At 40.1% G+C, this 13,849-nt stretch overlaps 1 protein-coding gene across 4 annotated transcripts in view; it reads left to right on the forward strand.

The window, feature by feature from the left end:
• Positions 1–13,849, forward strand: part of pitrm1 (pitrilysin metallopeptidase 1) — a 61,388-nt gene that overhangs the window by 10,793 nt on the left and 36,746 nt on the right. For all 4 annotated transcript variants that reach the window (XM_043690648.1, XM_043690651.1, XM_043690649.1 and 1 more), the window contains 6 exons: positions 3,281–3,395; positions 3,485–3,581; positions 4,268–4,428; positions 5,877–6,003; positions 9,273–9,361; positions 13,443–13,571. In XM_043690648.1, the coding sequence (XP_043546583.1) occupies positions 3,281–3,395; positions 3,485–3,581; positions 4,268–4,428; positions 5,877–6,003; positions 9,273–9,361; positions 13,443–13,571 (718 nt within the window). The remainder of the gene's footprint in view (positions 1–3,280; positions 3,396–3,484; positions 3,582–4,267; positions 4,429–5,876; positions 6,004–9,272; positions 9,362–13,442; positions 13,572–13,849) is intronic.

The following is a 13,849-nucleotide window of genomic DNA, read 5'->3' on the forward strand; positions in this document are numbered from 1 at the left end:
GAGTCCAGAACTAGAGGGCATAGGTTTTGGGTGAGAGAGGAAAGATATAAAAGAGATCTCAGGGGCAACTTTTTCACACAGAGGGTGGTATGTGTGTGGAATGAGCGGCCAGAGGATGTGGTGGAGGCTGGTACAACTGCAACATTTAAGAGGCATTTGGATGGGTATATGAATAGGAAGGGTTTGGAGGGATATGGGCCGGGTGCTGGCAGGTGGGACTAGATTGAGTTGGGATATCTGGTCGGCATGGACGGGTTGGACCGAAGGGTCTGTTTACATGCTGTACATCTCTATGACTCTATTCAACCTCTCCCTATAGTTCAAATCCTCCTGACAACATCCTTGTAAATCTTTTCTGAACCCTTTCAAGTTTCACACCATCCTTCTGATAGGAAGGAGACCAGACCAATACTCCAAAAGTGGCCCAACCAATGTCCAGCACAGCTGCAACACGACCCCCCAACTCCCACACTCAGTATTCTGATGAACAAAGGAAAGTATACCAAATGTGCCTTTCACCATCCTTTCCATCCACAACTCCACCTTCTCAGAACCACGGACCTGCACTCCAAGTTCTCTTTGTTCAGCAACACTCTCTAGGTCCTTACCATTCAGTGTATAAGTCCTGCCCTGATTAGCTTTCCAAAATGCAACACTTCGCATTTATCTCAATTAAAAGCCATCTACCACTCCTCAGCCCTTTGGCTCATCTGATCAAGATCTTGTTGTAATCTGAGGTTAACTTCTTCGCTGTCCACTACACCTCCAATTTTGATGCCATCTGCAAACTTACTAACGACGCCTCCTATGTTCACATCGAAATCATTTATATAAATGATGAAAAGTAGTTCACCCAGCACCAATCCTTGTGGCACTCCACTGGTCACAGGCCTCCAGTCTGAAAAACAACCCTCCACCACCACCTGCTGGCTTCTACCTTTGAGTAATTCTGTATCGAAATGACTAGTTCTCCCTGTATTCCATGAGGTCTAACCTTGCTAACCAGTCTCCCATGGGGAGCCTTGCCGAACACCTTACTGAAATCCATGTAGATTACGGCCACCGCTCTGCCCTCATCAATCGTCTTTGTTACTTCTTCTAAAAACTCAATCAAGTTTGTGAGGCATGATTTCCCACACGCAAAGCTGTGTTGACTATCCCTAATCAGTCCTTGCCGTTCCAAATATGTGTAATTCCTGTTCCTCAGGATTCCCTCTAACACTTGCCCCCCACTGACATCAGGCTCACTGGTCTATAGTTCCCTGGCCTGTCCTTACCACCTTTCTTAAATAGTGGCACCACTTTAGCCAACCTCCAGTCTTCCGGCACCTCACCTGTGACCATCGCTGATATAAATATCTCAGCAAGGAGCCCAGCAATCACTTCCCTAGCTACCCACAGAGTTGTCGGGTAAACCTGATCAGATCCTGAGGATTTATCCACCTTTCTGCGTTTCAAGACATCCAGCACTTCCTCCTCTGTCATATGGACATTTTTCAAGATATCACCATCTATTTCCCTACATTCTATATCTTCTATGTCCTCCTCCACAGTAAACACTGATGCAAAATACTTGTTTAGTATCTCCTCCATCTGCTGCAGCTCCACACAAAGGCTACCTTGCTGATCTTTGAGGGGCCCTATTCTCTCCCTAGTTATCCTTTTATCCTTAATATTTGTAAAAACCCTTTGGATTCTCCTTAATTCTATTTGCCAAAGCTATCTCATGTCCCCTTTTTGCCCTCCTGATTTCCCTCTTAAGTGTACTCCTGCTGCCTTTATACTCTTCTAAGGATTCACTCGATTTGTCTATACCTGACGTATTCTTCCTTTTTCTTCACCAAACCCTTAATTTTTCTAGTCACCCAGCATTCCCTACACCTGCCAGCCTTTCCTTTCACCCTAACAGGAATATTCTGTTACTGGACTCTCGTTATCTCATTTCTGAAGACTTCCCATTTTCCAGCCTGTGAACATCTGCCCCCAGTCAACTTCTGAAACGTCTTGCCTAATATAATTAAAATGAGCCTTCCTTCAATTTAGAACTTCAACTTTTTGATCTGGTCTATCCTTTTCCATCAGTATTTTAAACTAATAGAATTATGGTCATTGGCACCAAAGTGCTCCCCCACTGACACCTCAGTCACCTGCCCTGCCTTATTTACAATTTAAAATGGCAGTAACGCAGACGAAACAAGTTGGTAAATGCCAGAAAACCTGGATTCATCTTGTACATTGTCTAGTAGGTAGGTAGCTAAGGCGAGACTGATTAAATCCCAGTTATCTTCTGAAAGAGGCTTTGGAAGGCGTGGGGGTGATGAGGAGCAGCAGGGTTTGGGCAGTGTCAAAGAAGGTATGGCATAAAAAAACTGAAGTGATCATAATCAATTTTCAGTTTGATGTGGAGGTGCCGGTGTTGAACTGGGGTGGGCGAGGTTAGAAGTCGAAAGCAGTCACAACATTCAAACATTCCTTTGTACATGTCACTGCTCGATAGTAGAGATTACTCTATATTTGGTTTGAGTATTAATTCAGTGTCCGTCATGGTAACAGAAATAAGCCATTCAGCCCCTCTTGTTCTTCCATTTGATTAGATTGTGACTTAACCTGATATGCAGCTTTATATAGTGCGGAGCCCTATAGGTGTAACAATAGCACTGTTTTAAAATTTGAAAATATTCACCGTTAAGTCTTGATATATGAATTCTGCATCTACAATAAATTTCAGACTTACTTTTCCTTTTGCTTCCATATTGCCTTGACATTCAAAGTATTACTTCTAATGCAATATTGAAAGAACTGCCGATGCTGGAAATCAGGAACAAAAACAAAAATGGCTGGACAAACTTAGTCGGTCTAGCAGCATCTGTGGAAATCAGAGTTAACATTTTGGACCTGGTTCTGAAGAAGGGCCACCAGACCAGAAGTGTTAACTGATTTCCGAAGATGCTGCTAAACTTGAGTTTTTCCATCAATATCTGTTTTTATTGCTTTTAATGTATTTGTGAATATGAACACACACTTTAATTCAAAACAAATTTTATTTGTTTTACCAAAATGTACCAACTCAAATTTGCTGATATTGACATTCTATCTACCAATAGGTATTCTGCGTAAATATATTCCTGTGAACATTGAACACTACTGAGTTTCTGTCTGACACCTTAAAATCCAGGGCAGCTTGTTGAAATTAATTTCAATACGAAGTGTTGTGCTGTGCCGATAAATTAATGACATTATGACAAGCTAATAATTGATTCGGATTTTTTTTTATCTTTAGCTAATGACTACACGATGTATCCATTTTCCACCCAAAATTCTAAGGATTTTCAGAATCTTCTGTCTGTTTACCTGGATGCTGTGTTTTTTCCATGCTTAAGGGAATTGGATTTTTGGTAAGATGATGCACTTTTACCTGTACCAAATAAGCATAAACAAATTTTTCATAATGTGGCTTTGCATTTCACTTATCTTTGTATAACAGGCAAGAAGGGTGGAGGCTGGAACATGAAATTCCTGATGATCCAGGCTCACCACTTATCTTCAAAGGAGTTGTGTTCAATGAAATGAAGGGTGTATTTGTAAGTATTTTTGAAAAAAATGCAGTTTGACTTGAACATTTTAATGTATATTCAAGATGCTGTAACAGAGGATAGAGTTTCATAGACGTGACCCTGTTGCATGCATTATTAAAGTTAAAGCTTTGGAAAGTAGTGTCAGATTATTTCCACAGGTTTTTGGTGGAGTTACTTTAGAGTTTATTTGAACCACTTGTGTTTAAACTTAAAAATGATGTTCTATTCATTGCATTTATTATGCCATCCAAACCTTTTTTGCCTCTGTAGAACAGTTTAATAAATTAGCTAATCATGCAGAGAATGTCATATAGAAAAAATGCACCTCAAGCTAATAAGGATTTTTTTTAAATAAGATCAAATTGCCTTTCTCAAGAAAACATTTGCAATGTGTCCGACAGTTTACTTAAAAGTATTTTGCTTCTTAAGTAAAGAATGGAGTGAAATGAACATTATTACTCATGACTCATTACTTGTATTTGCAATTTGTTGAAAGACTGAACAAGTTTCAGATAATAGATATAATTACACAAGGGACAAAAGGATCATCAAGTATATCTGTTACAGACTTATGAAACAATTTTGCTATGTGCATTTTTTGGTGCAAAATAATAAGTGTCTCAAGTCTGTGTAGATTTGCAAAATATTCTCTGTTGTATATTTAACAAAAGTGTCTGTATTCGTTATTTCAGGCGAACAATGAAAATCTTTATGCTCAGCATCTACAGAACAAGCTTCTACCAGAGCATACTTACTCCGTAATCTCTGGTGGTGACCCACTACATATACCCAAGCTTACTTGGGAAGAATTGAAAAACTTTCATGCTACACATTATCATCCTAGCAATGCCAGGTATAATGCTATTTTTAAATTATGTAAATCCTTCATTCAATGGTGTTCAAACATTACTTGCTTTCACCAGTAGGTTTTCCACCTTTCAAGGGACTTTTAAATGCAGCAGGGATTCCTTTAAATCAAGGCTATCTGCACACCTCCATGTCTCAATCATAAGATTATTTACTTTTATCTGGTTTAATTTTACCTCAATCCTGCTTAAACTAAATCATGTATTTTTGTGAGAATTTGAAATTTTAGGTCAGCAAAAAAAACACCATCAATTCTAAGTTCACTTTCAGCGCCTCTATATCCAATAAAAGGCACTTTTATCTTGTGGAACCTGAACTGAAGCTATCATTTCAATTCAAATTAAGTTGACATGTCACTTCAGTTTTTGTGACCTTTAGCAGCAACAAGGGAGTGTGTTAATATGAGCACATAGTCTATCATTGTTAATTCTTGTTTAATTTTGATTGAAAAAAGTTCAAATTATTCAATAGCACAAATTGGGTAAATTCGTTTTTTTCTTCTCATGGTATGTATCACCCATCCATAATTGTCCTGGTGCTCATGAGCTGCCATCTTGAACCACTCCAGTCCTTGAGATATCGGGGCACTCTGTGCTTTGGGGAGAGAATTTCAGGATTTTAATTCAGTGACAGCGAAGGAATGGCAATATAGTTCCAACTATATTGGCATGCGGCTTGACAGGGAACTTGGAAGTCCAATTCAAAAGGCTGCTTTGTACTGAAGATATTGACTTATTGAGCATTGCATCCTTCAGGCAAGGGGAAGTTTTCCATTACAGTACAGAATTGTGCTTTGTTGATGGACAAACATTGGGGAGACAGGAGGCAAGTTGCTTCCAGAACTCCTAGTCTCTGACTTGCTCATGTAGTATTTATATAACTGGTAATGTTCAGCTTCTGGTCAGTGGTAATCCTGAGGATTGGAATTGAGAGATCAGCGATGGCAATACCTATATATGTCAAGGGATGATGATTAGGTTCTCTTGTTGGAAATGGTTATTGCCAGGCACTTGTGTGGCATGGATATTATTTGCCATTTATCAACCCAAACCCAGATATTGTCCAGGTCTGGCTGCATATGGACACAAATTGCTTTAATATCTGAGATGTTGTGAAGTGAATTGTTCTGATTATTGTGCAGTTATGAGCAATCATCTTCACTTTTGACCTTGTGATGGAAGGATTGGTGCCACTACTGAAGAGGTTTGGACCTCAGACACCAGAGCATCAATACACTGATTTGCATGATTTATTTGCATGATGTTAGCTAACATGAAACACAGTTTCTAATCATTTTAATCTGTTTGGTTGGACTTGTCGAGCCATTGTGGGAATCAGTCTCTAAGGTTTCATTGGAAACAATTCTAAACTCTGAAAATGCATTGATTGTAAAATAGCCTGAGAGTTTTCTTTGTATGTACCTATTCATTCCAGGTTCTTTACTTATGGTGATCTGCCGCTGGAGCAACACCTTCAACAAATCCAGGATGAGGCACTTTGTAAATTCCGTAAAATTGAACCTGGTACTTCAGTTCCTAAACAGTCTCGCTGGAGTGAACCGGTAAGTAAAGATTATGTTTTGCTGTTTCTGAACAAATGTCTGCATTGTCAATGTGCAATATACTAGAGTTAAACATAATACGAAAATGCCAGTGTTAGTTTTGTGTCAAGGAAAAGGAATGTGGTGATGGTCAGTCACAGTCTTCATTGCTGCTGTGTCAGTAACATGACATTTCCTACCATTTCATTATATTATTATCACAAGGCCTGCAGTGCTTCTAGGAGAATGAAACCACTGTTCCAAAGCAAGCATTAGAAATCACTAAGTTAGTACTTCGCATAGTTTTTAAACCCGAAAAGGAAATGACAGTTTTTTAAATGTTTATATATAACTAATTCACCACTTTTTGGATTTAATCTTCATACCATAATTGAAAACTGGCTTCAATACTTCATGATTCTGAATGAGAAGTTTGTTGGTTTCAAGCTCTATTCCAGAGACTTGATGCATACTCTGGGTTGATAATTCAATGTAGCACTAGAGGAGCACTGTACTGCTGGACAAAATATTAAACCAAGGTGCACACTCGTGTGGACATAAAATATTTATTGGCATTACGTAAAAAGATCAAGGAGTTCATCCAAAAGCAGAATGTCTGCTGTTATCTCGTTGCTGTTTCAGCACTGTTGATTCTGTGTACAAACTGGCTGATCTACTTCGCAGTATTTCAACAATGAATATATTTCACTGATAATGCCACTAAGCAATATCAGTGTGGTGCAAGAAACAGACTGTGTATAATGAAGTAACAATAGATGGCACTCACCCATTAAAAGTACTTAAGTGTTGAGAAGTACTTTGGAATGCCCTTAAGTCATGAAAGGAGCAGATGCTTTGACAAGAACAGAGACTTGGAGAGGCCATAAAGAAACGCATGAGAGAAATTAATGTAAGTTAGCTATTCTTGTTTGTTGTAACAAAAGTCAAAACAATTTTTGTTCAAATTGATCAGTAACTTTTATTCATTGCCATTTATTGATCTGATTTGGCTGCCTTTGTTACCCAGTTTAATATGGTGGTTTTCTATTGGCTTTCACTTACTATCAGTCTGGGTAAGGAAGCAGGCACCAAAAATGCTTTTTTGGAATGGGAATTGAACATATAACTGTTGACATTATTCTGAAGCATATGCTGGTCATGTAGCAAACTAAGCAAATTGTCTGTGAGTTTGGTAAAGAAATTAAAGATAGAAGTGCATTTAATCTTGTTGCCCATTCCTTATAGTCCTTGAGAAGGTGGTGGTGGTGAGCCACTTCCCTGCAGTACACCTGACGTAGATGTCCACCAGTGCTCTTCTGAAAGTGGACCACATTTCTGACCCAATGACCATGAAGGAACAGCAACTAGTTCCAGTCAGATCATAAGATTGTAAGGAATTCGAATAGTCCATTCAGCCTGCTTTGCCATTCAAAGAGATCATAGCCTATTTGATTGTGGCTTTATCCCTTATCTATCTCTCAGCCTTGGATGCATTCAATCATTCAGCCTCCTGCTTGCTGTGGAATAGAATTCCAAAGACTTAACAACACTCTCTAAATGAATAGATTTCTTCTCATCTCCATTTTAGATTGGTGGGACCCCACCCCCCCCCAACCCCTCTGCACTTCAGTTTTAAACCGTGTATCCTAGTTTCTGGTACACCCATGAGGGAAATCAGTCTCAGAATCTAACCCCTTAAGCCACCTTAAAGTGTCATACGTTTCAATGAAATACTGCTCATTATTTTAAATTCCAAACTTTCACCATAACACAAATCCTTCATTACAGGAATCAGCCTGGTAAACCTGTCAGCTGCTTCCGATATATATCCCTCTAGTAAGGAAACCAGTAATGTATATGTTATTTGTTGGGTGCCACCTATGCCCTGTACAGTTGTAAAAAGGTTTCGCTGCTGTTATATGCTATGTCTCATGCAGTAACATCCAACATTCCATTTACTTGCTATATTTGCATGCCAACATTTTGTGATGCATGGCCAAGGACATAGAATCAGAAAATCATAGCATCCTTACATTGTGGAAGCAGGTCATTTGGCTTATTGATTCCACACCAACCTTCTGAAGAGCATCACCCTCCCCCATAATCCTACATTTCCCCTGGCTAATCTGACTAGCCTGCACTTACCTGGACACTGGACAATTTAGCATGGTCTAGCCTGCACATATTTGGACTGTGAGTGGAAACCTGAATAGACACGGGGAGAATGTGCAAATTCCACGTGGTCGTCCGAGGCTGGAATTGAACCCAGGTTCCTGGTTCTGTGAGGCAGCATCGCTACTCAATGAGCCATTGTGCTGTCCTAATAATAACTCATGATTTTTAAAAAAGATGTTCTGCTGCTACCCTTTTAATAATGGATTGTATTATTTTCATAATGACATATGTTTGGCTAACTGTCTTTGTTTTCTTCTTTATGTTTCCTTCCTTTCTTTAACAAGGAGTGTATCATTGACATAGAACTATAACACGGTGAAAAGCTCTTTGGCCCATATGTGTGCATTTTTAATTGGCTTGGACCTATCCATGATCTAGGGCATTTTGGAATGTTACAACTTATGTATTGACTGTGTCAGCAGCCACTTTTTTTTTATTAAGATCTAAAATGCAGACGGTGCTTGTGAAGGTTGCCAGATTTTACTTGCGTTCACATTTTCAGCATCTTAATCTGATGATTGTTATTCTCCACATCTCCCCTGCCCCACCCCGACCCATATTTCTCTCCACATCTCACCCTCCCCTGACTTGATTTTCCGTATTCTAGCAAAGCTTTTGGCATATTCTGCTTTGAAGGCATATGTAATATACTTATTCAAATTCTAATTCTATTGCTCCCTGTTTCTCATTGTTAATTATTCTGTCATCCACTTTAAAGTTCATTTTAGCTAATTTAGTGGAAAGGTTTCCCCCACAATTCAATTGACTTTAGTGCTGCTAGAACTCCTTGATTCTTGAGGATAGTCGCTCTCATCTCACTGGGAGGTCAATTATTTTATCCACTTTTGAACCAAGGCTGAAGTGAGTTCAAGAGCTAAGTAGTCCTAGCAGAGCTTGGGCTGAGTGTCAGTGAGTTTATTGCTAAGCGAGTGTTTCTTGGTAGTACTTTCCTTTGTCTCTAAGTTTCCTGGGATGGTATGTGTGAAAGAAGCTATGAATTATAATCTGTTGTTACAATTTATCATGATAAAATAGATTACTAATTTTAACAAAAGTGCTAAATCTTTTTTTCTTAGAGTATACAGTGTAATTTTTGCATTTGCTTTTTTTTTTAGAGAGAATGCCATGTTAATTGTGGGCCTGATTCAATGGCTCCTGATCCTGCTAAACAAACCATATACAGTGTGAGCTTCTTATTGGGCGAGTAAGCATATTTATAATTCTATTGATACATTAAGCATTTTAATATCCTAACCCAATTATGATATTGACCATAAGCTAAGGAAGTGATTGTTGGGTCCCTTGCTCAGGTATTTGTATCATCAAATAGCCACGGGGAACTGCCAGAAAATTGGAGGTCGACTATTTAAGAAAGGTTTTAAGGAAAAGCCAGTGAGCCTGATGTCAATGGTGGGTAATTTATTGGGGGGAATCCTGAGGGACAGGATTTACATGTATTTGGAAAGGCAAGGACTGATCAGGGATAGTCAGCATGGCTTTGTGTGTGGGAAATCATGTCTCACTAATTTGATTGAGTGTTTTTGAAGAGGTGACAAAGAGGATTAATGAAGGCAAAGCTGTAGATGTTGTCTACATGGATTGCGCTAAAGCATTCGATAAGGTTCTGCATGGTTGACTGGTTAGTAAGGTTAGATCACATGCGATCTGGGGGAGCTAGCCAATTGGATACAAAATTGGCTAGAAGTTAGGAGACAGAGGGTAATGGTAGAGGGTTGCTTTTTGGATTGGAGGCCAGTGATTATTGGTATACCACAGGGATCAATGCTGGGTCCACTGAATTTTGTCATTTATAAAAATGATTTGCATGTGAGTAGAGGAGGTATGGTTAGTAAGTTTGCAAATATCACCAAAAATAGATGGTGTAGTGAACAGCGAAAAAGATATCTGAGTACAACGGGACCTTGATCATATGGGCCAGTGGATCAAGGAGAAGCAGTTAGAGTTTAATTTCGATAGATGTGCGGTATTGCATTTTGGTACGGTAAACCAGAACAGTATTTATACAACTGATCAAAGGGCCATGGGGAGTGTTGACAAACAAAGAAACTTAGGGGTGCAAGTGCATAGTTCCTTGAAAGTGGAGTTACAGGTAGACAGACTGGTAAAGAAGGCATTTGGCATGCTTGACTTCGTTGGTCAGAACATTGAGTGTATGAGTTGGGATGTCATGTTGTGGCTGTACAGAACAATGGTGAGGCCACTTTTGGTATACTATGTTCAAATGGGATGAGATCAGATGCCTGGTTGGCATGTCTAATTTGGTCCGAAAGGACTGTTTCCATGCTGTATGACTCTTCTAGCTCTTTGCTATAGGCATATAGTGACTGAAGGTTACAATACGTTGAAGAACATTTAGCACTTTTCCATAAATAAATTCTGCAATTTCTGTAGCACTTTTCAAAGTATTGAAAGGAGCCTTGTATTACACAGCTTTTTCTGAGATGATGTAACATTTCTTCAAAGAAAATTCACAATTTCAAGTTTAAAAGTGTTTAATTTTCTGTTGACTGAATTGCCTGGAGGTATCCACATTATTTCTCAAACTTCCATGATACAACACACACTCGTGGAAAAAAAAATAATTAAATATTTGGAATAAGTTTGTAAGGTAGCCCCTAACTCTTATTTGATCTGTAGAAATTATATTAGAGCTGTTCTAAACATCCTGGCTGTATCATACATGAGCTGAAAATGTGTTGCTGGAAAAGCGCAGCAGGTCAGGCAGCATCCAGGGAACAGGAGAAGCCCATTCCTGAAGAAGGGCTTATGCCCGAAAAGTCGATTCTCCTGTTCCCTGGATGCTGCCTGACAGGCTGCGCTTTTCCAGCAACACATTTTCAGCTCTGATCTCCAGCATCTGCAGTCCTCACTTTCTCCTGTATCATACATGATAATGTTTTCATCACAGCTCTAGATTTTCAGAAGCCTTTCTTTGCTAAGATATTGTGGAGAGTTACTGCATGTCATAGAGTCATAGAGATGTACAGCATGGAAACAGACCCTTCGGTCCAACCCGTCCATGCCGACCAGATATCCCAGCCCAATCTAGTCCCACCTGCCAGCTCCCGGCCCATATCCCTTCCTATTCATATACCCATCCAAATGCCTCTTAAATGGTGCAATTGTACCAGCCTCCACCACGTCCTCTGGCAGCTCATTCCATACACGTACCACCCTCTGCATGAAAGAGTTACCCCTTAGGGCTCTTTCATATCTTTCCCCTCTCACCCTAAACCTATGCCCTCTAGTTCTGGACTCCTGACACCAGGGAAAAGACTTTATTTATCCTATCCATGCCCCTCATAATTTTGTAAACCTCTATAAGGTCACCCCTCAGCCTCCGACGCTCCAGGGAAAACAGCCCCAGCCTGTTCAGCCTCTCCCTATAGCTCAAAGCCTCCAACCCTGGCAACGTCCTTGTAAATCTTTTCTGAACCCTTTCAAGTTTCACAACATCTTTCCGATAGGAAGGAGACCAGAATTGCACGCATTATTCCAATAGTGGCCTAACCAATGTCTTGTACAGCTGCAACATGACCCAATTTTGGTGTCATCTGCAAACTTACTAACTGTACCTCTTATGCTCGGATCCAAATCATTTATGTAAATGACAAAAAGTAGAGGACCCAGCACCGATCCTTGTGGCACTCCACTGGTCACATGCCTCCAGTCTGAAAAACAACCCTCCACCACCACCCTCTGTCTTCTACCTTTGAGCCAATTCTGTATCCAAATGGCTAGTTCTCCCTGTATTCCATGAGATCTAACCTTACTAATCAGTCTCCCATGGGGAACCTGGTCAAACGCCTTACAGACGTCCATATAGATCACATCTACTGCTCTGTCCTCATCAATCTTCTTTGTTACTTCTTCAAAAAACTGAATCAAGTTTGTGAGACATGATTTCCCACGCACAAAGTCATGCTGACTATCCCTAATCAGTCCTTTCCTTTCCAAATACATGTACATCCTGTCCGTCAGGATTTCCTCCAACAACTTGCATGTCTTTTTATCATTTCTCTATTCGTATGATTTGAACGATATCTATCATCCATGGGGTATTTTTGAAACTCTGGTTAAAATCCCAATTTAGTCAGTTTCCTTTGCTGCTTCTGACAATTGTGGATGTATTTGTGTTTTTTAAATGTATGAGCAGCAATGTCTTAATTTGTGAGAAAATTTGTAGCTCGGGTGCTCGTTGTTGTGGTTCTGTTCGTCCTGATGGGAATTTGTGTTGCAGACGTTTCGTCCCCTGTATAGGTGACATCCTCAGTGCTTGGGAGCCTCCTGTGAAGCGATTCTGTGATCTTTCCTCCGGCATTTGTAGTGATTTGTACCTGCCGCTTCCAGTTGTCAGTTCCAGCTGTCCGTTGTAGTGGTCGGTATATTGGGTCCAGATCGATGTGCTTATTGATTGAATCTGTGGATAATAGTAGTGTTGTCCCAGTCGAATTCATGTTGCTTGTCATCTGCGTGTCGTTTCGTGGCTAGTTGGTGTACATGGATGCGGACCTTTAGCTGACTTCCTGTTTGTCCTATGTAGTGTTTTGTACAGTCCTTGCATGGGATTTTGTACACTACATTGGTTTTGCTCATGCTGGGTATCGGGTCCTTCGTTCTGGTGAGTTGTTGTCTGCGAGTGGCTGTTGGTTTGTGTGCTGTTATGGTAGTCTGGCTGTCAGTTCGGAAATGGTCTTGAAGACAGCTAACGAACCGCATCCATGATCACCAACTAGCCACGAAATGACACGACCAGCTATCCTTAATAGCCACACACGCAGATGGCAAGCAATATGAATTCGATTGGAACAACACTACTATTATAGGACAAGCCAAACAGAGAACAGCCAGGGAATTCCTAGAGGCATGGCACTCATCCACAGAGTCAATCAATAAGCACAAGGATCTGGACCCAATATACCAACCACTGCAACGGACAGCTGGAACTGACAACCGGAAGCGGCAGATTCAAACCACTACAAATGCCGGAGGAAAGATCACAGAAGTGTTTCACAGGAGGTTCCCAAGCACTGAGGATGTCACCTAGACAGGGGACGAAACGTCTGCAACACAAATTCCCAGCTCGGCGAACAGAACCACAACAATGTCTTCATGTTTCACATCAGCTATTTATTATGTTAGTTGGAATCAACTTCATGGATTCTTTAATGTAAACCTGATAGCTCTACTTTCATGTGTTTAAAGAATTTTGGCGGGGAATTCTTTATTCGAAATTCATGTTTTACAGTTATGTCTTCCCACAGCATAACCGATAACTTTGAAGCATTCACACTGAATCTTTTGTCATCTCTGCTGGTTTCTGGACCCAACTCTCCCTTTTACAAAGCATTGATTGATGCCCAGATTGGCACTGACTTTGCTCCTGTTGTTGGGTAAGTGATCAGTTTTGGCATGTTCCTTGCTTTATATTGTAATGTTTACTTTAATGAATGAGATTAAGATTATTGTTAATCTTTTGTAAGATTACTGTAGATGACAATGTATGTGTTGATCTCGCATAGTTGAAAACGTTTAGAGTTATAATCTGCATAGAAGGTAAGAAATGCAGTGTTTGTATATGGAATATTCGCCTCAGAAATGCATGTCTTAACTCACCTTAAGTGAGCATGTAGGAACAAGCAAGGAATCCTAATTGTGTTGCCTAGGAGCT

This window comes from Chiloscyllium plagiosum, chromosome 5, assembly GCF_004010195.1.
Source record: "Chiloscyllium plagiosum isolate BGI_BamShark_2017 chromosome 5, ASM401019v2, whole genome shotgun sequence".
NCBI classification, from domain to species: Eukaryota; Metazoa; Chordata; class Chondrichthyes; order Orectolobiformes; family Hemiscylliidae; genus Chiloscyllium; species Chiloscyllium plagiosum.